General features: G+C 54.8%; 2 protein-coding genes across 2 annotated transcripts; both read right to left on the bottom strand.

Annotated features, from left to right (window-relative positions):
* Positions 1-584: 584 nt before the first annotated feature.
* ICAM4 (intercellular adhesion molecule 4 (Landsteiner-Wiener blood group)) lies at positions 585-2,571 on the bottom strand. The gene is made up of 3 exons (XM_081091164.1): positions 1,358-2,571; positions 935-1,240; positions 585-794 (listed from the first exon to the last, which is right to left on the bottom strand). The coding sequence occupies exons 1-3, from the start codon at positions 1,749-1,751 to the stop codon at positions 676-678; spliced, it is 819 nt and encodes a 272-aa protein (XP_080947290.1). The 5' UTR covers positions 1,752-2,571; the 3' UTR covers positions 585-675.
* ICAM1 (intercellular adhesion molecule 1) lies at positions 1,962-13,564 on the bottom strand. The gene is made up of 7 exons (XM_081091163.1): positions 13,445-13,564; positions 11,077-11,337; positions 5,051-5,359; positions 4,404-4,691; positions 4,071-4,325; positions 3,638-3,886; positions 1,962-3,548 (listed from the first exon to the last, which is right to left on the bottom strand). Exons 1-7 carry the CDS (start codon positions 13,509-13,511, stop codon positions 3,379-3,381), a joined length of 1,599 nt encoding a protein of 532 aa, XP_080947289.1. The 5' UTR covers positions 13,512-13,564; the 3' UTR covers positions 1,962-3,378.
* Positions 13,565-17,282: the final 3,718 nt, after the last annotated feature.

The following is a 17,282-nucleotide window of genomic DNA, read 5'->3' on the forward strand; positions in this document are numbered from 1 at the left end:
TGTTGATACTTTTGATCCCGCATCCGGGCCTCCGGGCCTCCGGGTCCTATGACTGTCAGGAGGTTGCCAGAACGCGAGTCTGTGCCACGCCACGTGGACCATCTGATTGCTCCTTCCCAGCAGTCAACACCTGGGTACCCTGTCTGCATATCCACGTCCCTCGATATGTACATGCGAGCCCGCCCGTTTGTGCTCTTGTCCCCAGAGCTAACAAGTGAACTATGGAAGTCAGTGGTAGACCCACTCTGGTCCTCCAGAAAAGTACGGGATCAACGTGAAAAGGGGAGGAGGGCGGAGAGGAAACAAAACATCCAATCAGAGCTGTGGCGCGGTAGTGGCGGAGCCAGTCAGCAGAAGCCCGCCCACAACCCAAGGCCCTCCGGCGCCTAGGCTTTGCCCATCTGCACCGCGCTGATAATGCCCGCGGGAGATGTGTTTACTACACCGGCTGGAAATGCAGAAGGATTGGGGACCCCCGGGTACCTTCAGGGAGACAAGGAACTTGGAGAAAGTGATTGTGACAAGGCCAAAAAAGACCACTTCTCCGAGGCGGTGCCCTAATGGGGGACCTTCATGCCGAGGGACAGGCTGACTGAGGAAGGCTTTATTGACTTAGGAGGGGTCTCCAAATTGTCCCAGATTTTGCTCCGACTCAGCCGGCATGGCCATCCCCTTCTACACCTCGGACTGCATCAGTAGGTACTTTCGCAGATAGACGGCCCCCAGGACGAGAAGGATCCCCACAAAGGCTGCGATGGAAGTGGAAGCCAAGGCTTTGGACGCAGGGCTCCAAGCTGGGGGCAGGAGGTGAGAATTAGGAATGGCGCAGTCGGAGGCGTGATGACACACGTGGAGCTCAAGCTGGGCCAGTGCCCCTCCTGGGGTCATAACCCTTCTCCACCCTCAAGTCCCCAGGATTGCAAGGATGCCTCACCCATGGATGTCAGCGTCACAGGTGCTGAGCTGCTGCCGACCACCAGCCCGTCGAGATTGAGGCGCGCGTGGCAGGTCACGGGCTTCCAGAGATCGTGGGGCCGAGCCTGGAACTTGTAAGTCAGCGTCACGTTGGCCAGATCCAGGCCCGTGAAGCGTTCCAGGCTCTCGGAGTAGATGACCCGGCCGCCACGCTGCAGAGTTACCACCAGGAAGCCCACGGGGAACACGTGCGTCACGTGGCAGCGCAGAATGTACTCTCTGCCCTCCAAGACCGGAGGCTCCAGGATCACCCGGTGAGGCGGTTCTAAAGCAAGAGGGGGCCGCTGAGCAAGGTCCGCGGGCGCCCCCTAGCGCGACTGTCAACTGCCCCATCTCTGTCCCCCTCCCGTCTCCCCAGCAGGGCCCAACCCTCGTCCCTCACTGTAGGCGTGGATCCTGGCCGTGGCCCCCCGCGTTACTCCTGCGCAGGTGAGGAAGCAGTGCACTTCGGAGCTCCAGGCCCTTACATCCAGCAGCTGGAAGGAGACCCAGCTGGGCCCGCTGAGCTTCTGGCCCCGCCGCAGCCCAGTCTGGAGGGTGGAACCCTCCAAGAGGGGGCAGCTGCTGCTGCAGTTGAGCCACACCGAACTCCCCGGCCGCACGGCTATGAAATTGGGGCTTATGCGCATCCAGAACGGCGCTGTGGTCGCGGAGAGCGTGGGAGAGCTGCCTCCGGGGCTTTGCGCCCGCGCAGCCCAGCACCTCCGCGCGCTCCTGCCTCCCGGGCAAGCTACCGCCAGCAAAACCAGAAGTGAGAGGGGAAGCAGAAACCCCATGGCAAAGAGCCGGTAGTGAGAGACCCCGCGCCAGGAAGCCAGGCTGGCTCTGCAGATAAGAAAGCCCAAAGCCCCGCCTTCTCAGCCCCACCCGGAGAGACAGAGGCTCTTAGAGGGCCAGGATCCCTGCGACATATACCGCCCCCCCCCCCCCCCACTCAAGAATGGGATTCCAGACCCCATTTTAAACCAAACTTGTGTGTGTTTTTTCCAGAGAGAGGTCTTTAATTTTACCCAGAGTCTCAATAGTTACCAATACGCCCTGATTTGGTTTAGGGCCTCAGGAATGGGCCTTGAACAGCAGCCTTTCCTTGGAGGGAGGAAGTAGGACAGGGCAGCTAGGAAGAGCTCCAGCTGGACGGAGCACCTCCCCTCAACTCACAAGAGGCTGGGCCCGTGAAAAAAGCTTTATTAACACAAGGGAGAGGCTTCAGGAAGAGCTGGAAATCAGCCCCACCCCAGCTGTCTGCAGGGCCCTCGGGAATTTGGAGCTGCCAGCGTTCGCTTCTTAACATGGCCCCAATGAGATGGAAACAGGACAAAGCAGGGACACACGGGTCGGGCATAGTTCCATGGGGTCCTCTGGTTTAGCTATCACAGAGTGGACACTCGTGTTTAAGCATGTCACCAGGTGTCACTGTGAGCACTAGCAGAGGCGCATGTGGGTGGAGGCCGCTAACAGAGGTCAGCACCAGTGGGTTGTCCTGTCACCAGCTAAACCATGTTGGTTTCCCTGCTTGGGGGGTGGGGGAGGGGGGGAAGCAGTTTGGCCAATGGAGTGGGAAATTCCACCCCACCGGGTCTTTTTGCAAGTCAATACATCGGTACCTGGTGACCCTGAATGAGATCAGACTGAGCGGCCTGAGGGCAGGAACTTCTGTTCCTCTTGTTTACCATTCTACCACACACAGAAGGCACTAATAAATATCTGGTAACTGGCCCGGCCGGTGTGGCTCAGTGGATTGAGCATTGTTCCATCCACCAGGAGGTTACTGGTTCTGTTCAGATCAGGGCACACCTCAGGGTTACAGCTGGGTCCTAGTGGGGGGTGGGGGGGGGGGTGGGGACCTGTAGGAGGCAGCAGATCTCATATCTCTCTCTTCCTCTCTCAATGAAAAATCAATTAACCCCCCCCCCCACTATTTACAAATATATATCTGGTAATAGAAAAATGAATAAATATGTCATCATCCAGCGCTGGGACCAGTCAGTAGACAGCACTGTCAGAGCTGTCAGAGGAAGTGTGGGAATTCGTTTCGATGCTGCCCGAGTCTGGGCAGGGCTACTTCTCTCTCAGGACTGTAGGGCCTTGGCACATGCAGGAGGGTGAGTTTCAATATTTTCCATTGGGTGTCCCCATGTCAGAGGTATATCTCCGTCACACACCTCTGGCAGGCCAGCCTTTGCCATCCCTCACAGTCATGCCCATAGTCTTGCCCCTGAGTCTTGGCTCAGTCCTGTGGCTACAGGTCAGGTGTGAATGTGCCATGGTGTGCAGGTGCCATGACCCTAAACGCTGCCTGTGTTCTGGCTGAGGCCTCTATCCTCTCTCCTGGCATTCTAGAAAGGTGGGTGCTGCTGAATGGCATAAGTCTGCCACCGGTGGAGGCCCTGTCCAGGGACGGGCTCACGGTGGTGTGTTCAGCTTCATGGCGGCCGCCTCCTGGGCCTTCTGTAGCCTGTACTTCCGGATCTTCCGCTGGCGGTTATAGAGGTAAGCGGCTGTGCCCCCTGTGGCTGCAATGCCCAGGATGAGGGCTGTCACTGCAATGATGGTGACCAAGTTACTCCGCTGATCTGTAGGGCGAACAGTAAGGGGAGTTGGGGGCTGAGCCAGACTCGCTGACCCTGCCCAACCCAGCCCCGTCCCCAGCACTGGCACTCACAGATCACGTTCACAACCACTTCACGGGTGGCCACACCGCGACGGCTGGTGGCCCGACACACGTAGGTGCCCGAAATATCCCGCGTGACAGGCCTCGGCTCCCCGATGGGCAGCAAAGCCCCATCCCCTTTCCGGCGACAGTCCAGCTTGGGGATTGGGTTCCCCGAGGCCTGGCACCTCAGGATCTGCGAGAGGCCTTCCTCCACAGTCCAGTTTCCTGGGCAATTCTCCTTGTCCAGTCGGGGGCCATCTAGAGAAACACAGCAAGAGGGGGGCCGGGTCAGGGACCAGAACCCCTCTCACCACCCAGGTCTGGAGGAGTTAGGTAGGCAACCCAGGGCAGGGGCGGGGGTAGGCTCCAGAGACATGAGCTCATGGAGTCGTAGGGCCTGGGCCTTGGAGGTTTGGGGTCATTGTCCAGCAGCCCTACTCACACAGGACAAAGAGCTTCTGGGTCTTGTTTTTGTGCAGCACATGCCCGGCCACCTCCAGGGCAGCAGAACACACAAAGCCACGCCCATTGTCCTCAGCAGTGGCATTCAGCATGATTTGGGCACTCGGAAATGGAGGCTCATCTGGGTCCCCGATCAGCGTCACCACAGCTCCAGCATGGGCCTTGCACTCCACGCTCACCACAGTCCCCTCGGGGGCTTCAGACTCACTCAGGGTCAAGTTGGGAGCTGGGAAACCTGGGGGAGGAGCACGCAGTGAGCCCCGCCCCTAGGTCTGGCCCCACGCGTCCAGAGCTCTGGCCCGTCCCTACTTACTGTAGATGGTCACACTCTCCCGCGTCCTCTGACTCTGGTTTCCCAGGGTCACTGCACAGGTCAGCTGCTGGACGCCTTCATCCCTCGGGGCCACCTCCACCAAGGCGGTGGCCGAGAGGGAGTCCTTGCTGTACTTGACTGTGGGTGTCAGCCTCTGGTCCTCCAGTGCCAAGTGAACCTGGGCCTCTGAGGCCGGAAACAGCCCATCCAGGGAGCAGGTCACGGACCGCTGTGTGCCCACTTCCATGATCCCGGGAGTAACAAGGTGTGGGCGGACCTTTGGCAGGACTGGCCAGAGAAGGTGGGTGTGAACAGAGGGGAACGGAAGCCCTTTCCCGCGGCATTTTCATTCTGTCACCTGGAACGCCTCTTCCCCGGGAGACTCTGCAACTTGGCCATCTATGACTCAGGACCCTCGTACCCCTTACCCTGGGTCACAGCCTTCTCAGAAGATCCTGTGGCCCAGGCGGCCCATCCCCCAACACCCCACCCCAGTGGCCAAGAACATGCTCTTCCCAGAAGCCTTTGCAATCTAGGTCACTATCTTCTCTGTACCCTCAAGGCCAGGAGCGCCTCCTTCCCAGGAACCCCGCACCCCAAGCAGGAGCAATGCCTGAGCCTGCCCTGAGAACTTCCCAATGCCTCACCGAAGGTTCGGAGCTGCCTGGGGACTGAGCTGTTTTGGAACAGTCCCAGCCCTTGGGGCCGAAGGTCCAGTTCTGTGCGGCAAGAGAAGTTGGTGCCATGGTCGCCTCTGCGTGCCAATACTGTGGCCGTGACCTCAGCCACAGGCGTCCCCTTCGCAGGCTGCCGGCTCAGCAACTTCTCCCCTTGGAGCAGCATCACGGAGAGGTTTGTCCGGGGCGCCCCTCCCTCCACCTGGCAACGTAGGGTGAGGTTTTCGCCCACAGGCTGCCATTGGGGCAGGGGTTCCAGCTCCACACGCTCTGGGAACCCTGGGGGAGAGGAGAGGGAGTGTCCTGTGAGCTGGACAGGAAGGACACCCACCAGCAGGGGGCACAGGGACACCATACCTGGGCCAGGGAGCCTCACGCCCCAAACACACCCCGAGGCTGACTAATCCCAAACCACCTGAGTCATTCAGGAATGTTAAGAACTTCGGGGAAACCAGTGAGAAGTCCCCAAGTGGTTGTGAAAGGGCAAACCATTTTTTTATTCACTGCAGCTTCTGAGAGTGAAAAGTAGAAAAGAACCTCGGAGTGTATCACCAGGTGTCCAGTGAAATACAGTATTTCAGCTGCCCAGTAGAGATTGGTTTTGTTTTTTGTTTTTACAGAGAGGAAGGGAGAGGGATAGAGAGTTAGAAACATCGATGAGAGAAACATAGATCAGCCGCCTCCTGCACACCCCCTGCTGGGCATGTGCCCACAAGCAAGTACACGCCCTTGATCAGAATCGAATCTGGGACCCTTGAGTCCACAGGCTGACGCTCCATCCACTGAGCCAAACCGGTTAGGGCTAGAGATTGTTTTTAAAAAGACCTCTGCTCTTCAAACAAACAAAATTAAGAACAGAAAAATAAATTTAAAACGATAAAAATTGTTTAAAAAGAAAACTAAAAAGCCAAACCAAAAAAGACAGAATAAACGAGAGAAAGAGACCTCTGCTCCCCCTTCCCCTATCTTGGCTTTATTTTTCTCTGTAGCACCCGTTCACTCTCTGACACACAAGATCATCTACTCAGTGAACTTGTTTCTCCTCGATTTCCTCCCATGAAATGTGATCCCCGGAGGCAGGATCTGTGTCTGCTTTGCCCCCTCATGTTGTTTGTTGGCACGCAGTAGGCACTCTATATTTATTAGAAGGAATAAGTTTGAACCACACACACTGATTGGAGGCCTTTCAGGAGCCCACGTTCAAGAGAAAGAAGTTCCAGCCCTGCCCGCATGGCTCCGTGGTTGAGCTCGATTTACGAACCAGGAGGTCACGGTTACATTCCGGGTCAGGGCACATGACTGGGTTGCTCAGTGTGGGGCGTGCAGGAGGCAGCCAAACAATGATTCTCTCTTATCACTGATGTTTCTCTCTTTCTCTCCCTCTCCCTTCCTCTCTGAAGTCAATAAAAAAATATTTTAAAAAAAGAGAGAGCGAGAAAGAAGTTCCTGAATGTGCTGTATGACCCTCTGAAATGTTAAACATGTAAGAACCAAAAAAAAAAGTAAGCACCCACAGACACCCAAAAGGCAACTCTGAATAGCCCTGAAGATACAACTTGTGGGCTCGGTTTCCACAGGCCAGGGTTTCCGTTTTGCACCAGGTCACAGAATTCTGAGCCTGAACAGCCAATGAAAATTTTAGCAGAGCCCTGCTGAGCTGTGACTTAGCACTGAGACCGCCAAGCTCCCCAGGGAGGGGTCTTGAGGGCTCCGGGTCACTGTTCCCTTCTCAAGAGGCCCAGGAATATCACTTGGCAATGCTGTTAAAGGGTCAGGGGCTTGGGTTTGGTTCCTTTTCGGCTTCTTTGCTATGGGCTGAGGGTGAGTGACTTGCCTCTGGAACAGTCCCAGCCCTCAGGGCTCAGAAACGGAGACGCAGTTTCCTGAGCTGTAAAGTGGGGCTACTGGAGGTAGGACTATTATTAATCCATTTAAGAAATTGAAAGAGTGAGTGGCAATGGGCATAAGGTTTCCTTTTAGGGTAATGAAAATGTTCTTAAATTAGATGGTGGTGATGGTTGAACAACTCTATAAACACTAAAATTCATTGACTTACGCACTTCAAATCTGTTGTTGTTGTTTTTTTTTAAAAAAAGGCCCAGAGCTGTAGCCGATTTGGCTCAGTGAATAGAGCTTTGGCCTATAGACTGAAAGGTCCCGGGTTCGATTCTGGTCAAGAGCACACATGCCCAGGTTTCAGACTTGATCCCCAGTAGGGAGCATGCAGGAGGCAGGCAAACAATGATTCTCTCTCATCATTGATGTTTCTCTCTCTCCCTCTCCCTTCCTCTCTGAAATCATTAAAATTAAAAAAAAAAGAATTTTTTTTTAAAGGCCCAGAAAACTCTCAGGCACCCAGCTCTGACATCTAATCATCTGCTGCAAACCACAATTTGCAGAACGAGAGGCCTCCTTAAACCTCAGCCCCCATGTCTCCAAACCTGGCTCTTTGCACTGTAAGCCAGGCTGCCGGAAGAGGTCTGTCTTGCCTGTACCTCTCCTTGACACCCCCAACCCCCCACCTTCAGTCCCTCACAAAGTCCTGGTCACACTGCTCTTCAAATATTTGTCTGCCCTTCCTTTCCTGTAAGCAGCCACTGCCCACAAAATGTGTGGCCTGGACAAGGCCCTCAGCCAACTGTCCTCTGGCTTCCCCTCAGTCTGGCCTTCTGCTCTCTAGATCCCTGGCCTGCTCACACACTTTTGAAGTGTGGCTCCCTATCACCCTGGGGAGAGGGCCCAACTCCCCAGCCTGGCATTCGAGGAACTGCCAGCCTTAGCTCCAGTCTCGCTCATCTGTTGATGTTCAGCCCCTCCGACCTGCCCAACCCCGGATCAGCATGTTTCCCCCTCCAAACGTCTGCCCAGGCTGTTCCCTCTGCCCAGGCTGTTCCCTCTGCCCAGAATGCCTGTCTACCAGCTCCCGTGCACCCTTCAAGGCCTGGTTAGGGGTCACTTCCTGCACAAATGGCCACTCTAACCTTTCTCGAGAAAGCTTAGCCACCCAGGGAAGCCCCTTGCCGTTACGCTGAGGGCGGGGCAGGCCCAAGCCAGAGTGTTTCCCAGCGGACAGCCCTGCTGTGCGCCTGCTACCTGCTCCATTTCACAGAGCTGGAAACTGAGGCACAGTCTGGTCTCTAGAGTCACAGAGAGAGTAAGTGGCAGAGGCAGGAACTCACGCCTGAAGTGCTGGGCTTTCAACGACCAGGCTGAGCTGTGGAAGGGCCTTCCAGGGAGTTCCCTGGGGTTTTCAGAGGCCCCTGGGAATGTTTGGGGACTTCCCTCATCTGGCCAGCATCTGCTCAAACATCCTCCATATCAAAAGCAAAACTGATATTCGCCCAAAGGCTTCCTCGCCCAGACACCATGAAGATGGAATGCCCTTCATGCCTTACTGCATCCCCATCCCCATCCCAGGAGGTCTCATGTGAAAGTCAACCCAGAAGCCAGGTCCCCCACAGTCACACAGTTAGTAAGGGCCATGATGGGACTGGAACCCAAGGCTGTCTAATCCCAAAGCCAGGTGACCAGTTTCCTCCCTCCCTTCCTCCCTCCCTTCCTTCCTCCCTTCCTTCCTTTTTGGTTTGTTTTGTTCTAATTTGAATTTTATTTATTGCCTATGGTCATAGTCACTCATTCTCACCATTCAAAATGCCCAAAGGAAAAAAAAAAAAAAAAAGACACAAGGAGAAAAAACTCATTCCTGCCCTCTCCTGGAACGCCCCCCTCCCCCCCCCCCCCCGCCCTCCACAGTTAATATGGTCATTTCTTTCAGTAAACACAACCTCCCTCACCCTACTCCAGCATTCCCTGACACACAGAATGGCATGCCACTCATTCTGGGCATACCTTCCTTCTGAGTTTGACTGCAGCGTCTCAGAGTGTGCAGCAACTAGCACCCTCTCTTTTGGGGACACAAGGAACTTCCTCATTCGTGTACACAGCTGCATACTATTCCACTGTATAGCCAACCCACAGTCATTTCCCAGCCCCGACGTTTGAGCAGCTTGTAAACTTTTGTCCTTACAAACAAAGCTGCAGAATAATCCCGCCCACCCCCAGTCCCCTCTGAGCAGGGACACATGCAAGCCCAGTTCCCAGGAGTCGGGTTTCTGTATCAGAGGGCACGCGCATGTGTCACCTGGAGAACTGAAGCCCCTTCCCTGCCTGGGGCTGTGCTTCCTCATGCTCCCAACCCGTCAGCGATGTCCCAGGATGGCCTGCTAGCGCAGTCTTGTCAGCGCAGCTGTTATCAATTCTTTCCATTGTTGCCAATGAGTGAAGAAAACTTCACTTCGGGGCTAGTTTTAATTTGCATCTTTTAAAAAAGAGTCAGCTGGCTCTATCTGGTTTGGCTCAGTGGATAGAGCGTCCACCTGTGGACTAAAGGGTCCCGGGTTCAATTCCAGTCAAGGGCGCATGCCCAGGTTGCGGGCTCAATCCCCAGTGTGGGATGTGCAGGAGCCAGCTGATCAATAATTCTCTCTAACCATTGATGTTTCTATCTCTTCCTCCCTCTCCCTTCCTCTCTGAAATCAATAAAGATATATATCTTAAAACACAATAAAAATAAATACATAAGAGTCAGCTTGCCTGGCTGGTGTGGCTCAGTGATTGAATGTCAATCTATGAACAAGGAGGTCATGGTTTGATTCCCAATCAGGACATCTGCCTGGGTTGCAGGCTCCATCCACAGTAGGGGATGTGCAGGAAACAGCCAATCGATGATTCTCATCATTGATGTTTCTCTCTCTCCCTTCTCTCCGAAATCAATTATATATATCCTATATAATAAAAGCCTAATATACAAATTGTCCAACCAGGAGTTCCACCGCTTGCTATGATGTGCACTGACCACCAGGGGGCGGTGCAGAACATGGCGGGAGTCAGAGACGCAGCACTGGCAGTGGAGGCGCTGCCAGCCCAATGGGCCCCGTGGAGAGCGGGACAGCAGCATGGGACAGCAGTGGGATGGTGAAGCAGGTGAGCAGGTGGTGCCAGGCCAAGGCAGGTGTGAGCCAGGGGCTGATTGCCCTGCTGATCGCCCCACAGATGGTGGAGCAGGTGAGGGGGTGGCACCGGCCATGGCAGGGTGCCAGGCAGGGCTGCGGGGCTTCAAGGCTGAGGGCATGAGCTGGGACCCAATCCCCGCAGGCCACCCCTGAGGGACCGCACCCATGCACAAATTCGTGCACCAGGCCTCAAGTACATATATATAAAAGAGTCAGATCTAGCCCTAGCCGGTTTGGCTCAGTGGATAGAGCGTCGGCCTGCGGACTCAAGGGTCCCAGGTTCGATTCTGGTCAAGGGCATGTACCTTGGTTGCGGGCATCCCCAGTAGGGAGTGTGCAGGAGGCAGCTGATCAATGTTTCTCTCTCATCGATGTTTCTAACTCTCTATCCCTCTCCCTTCCTCTCTGTAAAAAATCAATAAAATAGATTAAAAAAAAAAAAAAGAAATCAGAGGGCCTTCCAAGTTTGTAAAAAAAAAAAAAGAGTCAGATCTAGGGCCTTGTCAGAGGTCTAGAGCAGTGATTCTCAACCTTCCTAATGCCGCAACCCTTTAATACAGTTCCTCATGTTGTGGTGACCCCCAATTTCATCGTTACAACTTGAACATAATTAAAGCATAGTGATTAATCACAGAAACAATATGTAATTATATATGTGTTTTCCGATGATCTTAGGCGACCCCTGTGAAAAGGTCGTTCGACCCCCAAAGGGGTCGCGACCCACAGGCTGAGAACCGCTGGTCTAGAGAGACAGTTCTTGAATGTGCTGAATCCCTGTAGATACCCTTAAGTGCACCCAAGGAAGCTCAAGGAGAGGTTTCAAATGACAAGGAGGCTTTCCGAAGATGTGACCACCTGCCCTTCAGTGAGACCCTCCCTGGCCCCACCACCAAACTTCAAAGGCAGTCCCAGCCCACTATGGACTCCCTTGCCCACCTCCCCCACCCAGCATGCCTAGCCCAGCCCCTGGGCCCAGCCACTCACAGTACACAGTGAGGGACACTGTAGCCTCCGACTGGTCGTTGTGGCAGACTGAGTAGCAGTATGGGATGGTGTCTCCTTGTACGGAACTAAGTTCATACATCTTCCAGTTGGACCCATTGGCCACTTCTTTCTTATCCAAATGAGTCTCCAGGCCCAAGAGGGTATATTGATCACAGGAGGTACTGCAGTTCACCAACACGGAACCTCCCCGGGGTATGATGACTTCTTTGGGGTGCACTGATGTTTGGGCACCTCCAGGCCCTGGAACAAAAGTGTGAAGAGGAGAAAGGCATTGCAATTTGGGTTCATCGATATTCCTGGGTCCCCAGCCTGTGCTGGGGGGCACAGCCTTGAATAAGACAGAACTCTCTGCCATCAGTGTGGGAGGCAGAAAAATTCACGAGCAAACAAGATAATTAATAACTGATGTTAATAAGAACTCTGACAAAAACCAAACAACAACACTGGGTGACAGGACAGTGACTTGATGACCGGGTTGTGGATGAGCACAGATATGGATGATGAGAAGGGCGATCCAGAGAAAAGGGAAATGAGTCCTAAGTGCAAAGGTCCTGGGGCAGGGTGTCTGCAGCCAAGTCAGCAAGGGGGAAGAGTTAGGGGAAATGAGCTCAGGAAGATCACGCAGGCCGTGGAAGCCATGCCAAGGATGTGTTTTTCATTCTGAAGGCCATGGGGAGCCACTGGAGGATTTCAGCAGAGGAGGAACATAGCATCACTGTCCTCCCTCCCAAGAGGTCAGGTAGCGGGGGCAGCCCTTTGGGGATGGACGCATTCTCATCACCTTGGTTCCTCCCTCTCTTTGACAAGTGATCTCCCTTCTCCTGCCTCAGTGTCCCCATCTGTAAGTACAGTCCTCCGAACCCTGTTACTGAAAGTATCTCCTAGGACAGGGCAGGGAGCAAGAAGCCACAGATAAGGAGAGGGATTGTGTTAGCTCCCTCAGACCCTGGTGCCTCCAAAGCTGAAAAAATGTCTGAACCCGTCCCTCCTACCCCACCCCCAGAGATTCCTGCCCTCCGCTTTGGGCCCACTCTATCTTGGGTGGGAGAGATGTGAAAACAGCTCTCCGAGGATGATCCTGGGCTCATTCCCACTTCACAGAGGAAAATGGTGAGGCCTGGAGGGGCGGGGGGGAGGAGGGGGGCGGTGACTCAGCCAGAAAGTGGCAGAATCTGGACTGCAGTCTGTGTTAGAACGTTTTATGAAGCTGGTAACCATGGTGTCCATCTTCCACTCTCCTGCTCCCCAACCCTATCACCCTCTGAGACTCTCTGTTCCCCTTCTCGCCCCCCTCTGGAGTTGGTGGAGGGGTGCCTCGGAATCTCACTTCTCAGCCTGTGTTCCTTGGGCGAGTCAGGCTTGGAATTCCCCTGAGCAGAAGCAGGTCTGGACTTCCCCAAGGGCTGGAAAGGAGGAAGAAACTGTGCTTGCTGCGTGGGGTCCCAGCCTGCTCAGAGGGTAAGCGTCCCCCATCACACGACTGCCAGCTGTGCTGGGTCAGGAACAACCGAGGCAAAGTGTGCGCACTGACATCACATTCTCCATTTACAGGTGAAAAACGGAGGCTCCGGGAGGCTCAGCCTGTAGCCCCAGGCCACACATGGAGGTGCAGGGTCTGGATTTGAACCCATGGCGGTTGATTTTTTTTCTTTTTTTAAAAAAATATTTTTATTGATTTTAGAGAAGAAGGCAGAGGGCGAGAGAGATAGAAACATCAATGATGAGAGAGAATCATTGACCGGCTGCCTCCGGCACGCCCCACACCAGGGATCGAGCCAGCAACCTGGGCATGTGCCCTGACCATGAAATCAAACCTCGTTCACAGGTCGATGCTCAGCCACGGAGCCACACAGGCTGGCCTTGACTTTCGTTTTTAAAATTTTGACATTGATTTTTTAAAAATTTTTTTAAAAATATATTTTATTGATTTTTTTACAGAGAGGAAGGGAGAGGGATAGAGAGCCAGAAACATCGATGAGAGAGAAACATGGATCAGCTGCCTCCTGCACACTCCCCACTAGGGATGTGCCCGCAACCAAGGTACATGCCCTTGACGGGAATCGAACCTGGGACCCTTCAGTCCGCAGGCCGACGCTCTATCTATTGAGCCAAACCGGTTAGGGTGACTTACTGATTTTTAGAGAGAGGAGAAAGGAGAGACAGACAGACAGATATTTTTTGTCCCACTTATCTATGTATTCACTGATTATTATATGTGGGTGGTAGCCGCACTTTCCCCTAAACAACTACCTAAATACGAATGGCCTGGACCTCAGCCAGGATGGGGGGGGGGGCGGTCCTCCCACCGCTTGAGCGCTCGCCAGAGCAGCCCCTGTCCTCCACTCACCTGGGAGCAGAGCCCAGAGCAGGGCCAGGAGCGCGGTCCGCGGGGATCGGGCGGCGACGGGAAGCATCGCGACCGAAGTGAGCAGAGCAGTGAACTTGGAGTTGAGGTCGGCTGCACTCACTGGGCGCCAGCCGCGCGCGCGCGCGTCCTTTATAGCAGGCCCCGGGGGCGGGTGGGGTGGGGGCGGTGCTGCCTTCCCGGAAACCCTGGAAGGAGGGTTCTGGCATTTCCGGATTGACGGTGCCCCCTCGCTGGCCGCTGCCGCGCCGGAATTTCCGAAATGAAGCAAAGGGACCACAGAGGTGGTAGCGACCGGAGGGCGGCCCCGGGCCGGGGGTCCGGTCCTGGGGGCGGGTTCATCTCCATGCGGCGCTCGCTGAGAGCTGACAGCTGTTCTTGCGTCTTAGGAATTGTTCCTGTGCCCATTCCACAGAGGGGTAAACTGGGGCTCCGAGCTGCGAGGGGATTTGACCCCCAGCGCCTGCCGGTCCCTTGAACCGAGTGGACGATCCCTCGCTGGGTCGGGTCCCGTGACCCTCCATCAAGGGTGTCCCTCCCCGAAAGGGCACGACTCCGTGATTTCCGAGAAGCGGCCGGAGCGGCACCTCCAGGATCCCGTGCGCCACGGGGGCGAGGACACGCGGCGGCGTCACTTCCCAGGATCCGCTTTCCCCCACCGATGGCGCCCCCTCTCCCGAGGTCTCGCTTCCCCTTTCTGCCTTGGCCGTGGGGGCGTCTTTACAGTTTCCAGAAAGGGGAAGGAAGTCACGTGGCCCCAGCATGCCGCGCTCCCCGCTGCCGTTCCCAGGCTCCGCGGGGAAACTGAGGCAGCCGACCCAGACGGGGGAGGAGAGGCACTCGAGCCCTTGCCTTTCCAGGGGAAACTGAGGCAGCTCCTAGGCTCTGAAGTGGGGCGGGGAGAGGGGACGCTCAAACCCCTGCCCATCCTGAAACTCGAACCCGGGGCGCTAGCACTAAAAATGGGCAGGAAGGTGTCCGGGCTGGTTCCGTTAGGGCGATGGAGGCGCCGTGAGGCCCCGCGCCGCGTCCACCGGCCGCCCCCACGTCCCTCATCCCGAGGGCACAGGCCGTGCGTGTGACCTCAAGACTCATCGTTCACCACGTGGAGGCTAGGAGGGTCCCGAGCGCTAAGAGCGCCGCCCAAGGCTTCCTGTTGTGCGGCGCGTGCCGCGTCACCATGGAGACCTCCGAGGGCCACAGGTTCGCCCAGCAGAAGGGGAAAGGAAGGGGCCCGGGGGATGCCTCCGCCCTTCCTCGGAGAGATGGTGCTTCGAGTCACCCGCCATCCAGAAATGCGTCCCGCTCCCCCCACCCTGATGGTTCCTAAGGAATTTCCACGGGGATCTTTCTTACTGGGGGAGAATGGCGGATGCAAAAGTCCACCCCCAGAATGGCCTGGGGTCCGAGTCCCTCGAGAGAGCCTGGGAAAATCCTGCGCGGCGTGTTATTTTCCGGAGGATTTTTCCCAGGCTCGCATCAGTGGGTCCCTTGGCCTTGAATCCAAGTGCACAGCCGCTGGCTCCCCCTCGCGGCCCGGGTACCCCCTGCAGCCAGAAAAGCGCTCTTCCTTCTCCACACCGCTGAGCAGTGTTGATTGAGCGCCAGTTCTCTATGAGGCATCACTCCAGATGCTGGGGACACACAATAAACAGAACAGACAGAAATCTCTGCCATCGTACTGAGATGGTCTTAGTGGGGGCAGCAGTCAAGACACAAAAATAAAATAGATGAATGTTAGGTTGTTATTAGTGCTAAAGAGAAAAATAATACCGGGAAGGGGAGAGGAAATACGAGGGTTAATGTACTTTTAAATAGAGTATTCTGGGGAAGACTGAGAATGTGACATTTGAGCAAAGACCAGAGGGAGCAGTGACAATATTAAGAAGGTAGTGTGTCAGACAAAGAACACGGAATGTGCAAAGGCCCTGAGGTAGCAACTGCCTTAAGGACAGTCAGGAAGCCAGAGTGGCTAGAGTGCAGTGAAGAGGAGGAGAGTTGGAGGAGAGGAGGGCAGGGAGCGGGTGGGGGGGGGGGGCTTTGGCTTTTCCCCTGAGTGAGGTGGGAGCCATGCAGGGTTCTGAGCAGAGGAGGTACGGACCAGCCCTGACTCAGGTGTATACAGGTGCCCTCCTGAGACTGCAAGAGTGCCAGGCAGGGAGTGGGAAGACAGGGTAGAAGACAAATGATAGAGGCGGTGACTGTCTAGTTCGGGCAAGTGATGACTGCACGGTGGCGACGGAGAAGTAGTGGAATTTGGCATCTGCTTTGGAGGCAGGGCTGACTGGACCTGCTAGAACATGAGGGCAGGGCTGAGTCAAGGATGATTCCTTGGGACGCCGAGGGCCGTTTCCTGAGTGAGAATGGGATGGTAATGGGGGGCAGGTTTGGCAGGAGGAGCATGAATCTTTCCATCTTACCCTCCCTTGTGTGTTTCCAAGGAAAAGGGAAGCACATCGTCCCCAATCCTTTGCTTCTGACGCCAGGAAAGGCAGGGCTTCCTCCAGGATGCCAGGCCGTCTCAGGCAGGCCAAGAAATAAGCCCAACGCCTGGCTCCATGGCATTACACTTGCTCTTCCCTCACTCTGAGCTCTGGTGTGGCCACCTTGCCGTTTCCTCAGCTTGAAATGCTCTTTCCTCAACCCTGACGTGGCCTGCCGCTATTTGCTTATGGCCCGAATCTCCCTGCAAAGCTTTCCTGGACGCCCCCCGCCCTGATTCTAGGCCACTCCTGGTTCACTCCTGTTCCTTGCCCGAGTGGGCTCATTACTGAAACTTCATTCACTTGCTGAAATTCTTTCGATTTATTTGATCGTCTGTGACCTCCATTTCTGTGAACTCCAGAAAGAGGCACCCTGTGCTTCCCAGAACCTGAAGCAATGAATGGTCATTTTAGCAGGTGATCAACGCGTCCTTGTTGAACAAATAAACTTCTCTGATCTCTGAGCATTCTGCACATGCTGTTCCTCCAGCCCAGAATTCCCTTCCCACCGCTTTTACAAAAGGTTCCCAGAGCATTTCACTCACAGGTTGTCGTGCAGGTAGTTTATCTGGGAGGTGACCCCAGGAAACACGTGGGCAGAGGGAATCAGAAAGGAGACAACAAAGATGAGCATTAGTGGATTTCCCTTTTGGGGGAAACGAGTGCATTTCACTCGGGAACTTTGACTGTGGGTAGACTCCACCAGTAAAAGCTGCTCCACCAGTAAAAGCTGCTCCACCAGTAAAAGCTGCTCCAGGAATGTCAGCTCCCCAATACTTTAAGTCATTGTTAGGGTCGCCGGAGGAGGAACGCACAAGGCTTATCAGGTCATCTAGATACCAGATGGGGTGAGCCCCAAAGTGGTTCCAGCCCCCAAAGACGGGGAGTCAGAGGTTTTTAAAGGACTCTAGGCGGGCTTTTTCTGGGTGGAGAATTCTCTGTGCAAGTCCAGATTCTGGGAAACTCCGGAGGGGAGAGATAAGAGTCTTAGCAAGTGGAATGTCCATTGTGAAGTGGCCTAAAGGGAAGTTCCCAGGGGAGGGGGTATCCATTCAATGATTTGATCAGACCTGGCAGTCAGTATACTGTATATTATATCTCCAGGACTTAGCTTTTTTTAAAAAAAAAAAAAATTATTGTCCTGGTTGGCATGGTTCAGTGGTTGAGCGTCAACCTACGAACCAGGAAATCATGGTTTGATTCCTGGTCAGGGCATGTGCCCAGGTTGCGGACTCGATCCCCAGTGTGGGATGTTCAGGAGGCAGTCGATCAATTATTCTCATTCCTCATTGATGTTTCTATATTTCTCTCCCTCTCCTTTCATCTCTGAAATCAAT

This window comes from Myotis nattereri (genome assembly GCF_964212035.1).
Source record: "Myotis nattereri genome assembly, chromosome: 5".
Classification (NCBI taxonomy): Eukaryota; Metazoa; Chordata; class Mammalia; order Chiroptera; family Vespertilionidae; genus Myotis; species Myotis nattereri.

Bases quoted from the DNA above. Each gene is read 5' to 3' on its own strand.
- ICAM1 (XM_081091163.1), bottom strand. From the start codon at position 13,511: ATGCTTCCCGTCGCCGCCCGATCCCCGCGGACCGCGCTCCTGGCCCTG. The intron at 5,360-11,076 runs GTGAGTGGCTGG...CCTCTCCCCCAG, and splicing joins AGTGTCCCTCACTGTGTACT to GGTTCCCAGAGCGTGTGGAG. The intron at 3,887-4,070 runs GTGAGTAGGGCT...GTGTTTCTCTAG, and splicing joins CCAGAAGCTCTTTGTCCTGT to ATGGCCCCCGACTGGACAAG.
- ICAM4 (XM_081091164.1), bottom strand. From the start codon at position 1,751: ATGGGGTTTCTGCTTCCCCTCTCACTTCTGGTTTTGCTGGCGGTAGCT. The intron at 1,241-1,357 runs GTGAGGGACGAG...CTCTTGCTTTAG, and splicing joins GGCCAGGATCCACGCCTACA to AACCGCCTCACCGGGTGATC. The intron at 795-934 runs GTGAGGCATCCT...TCCTGCCCCCAG, and splicing joins TGTGACGCTGACATCCATGG to CTTGGAGCCCTGCGTCCAAA.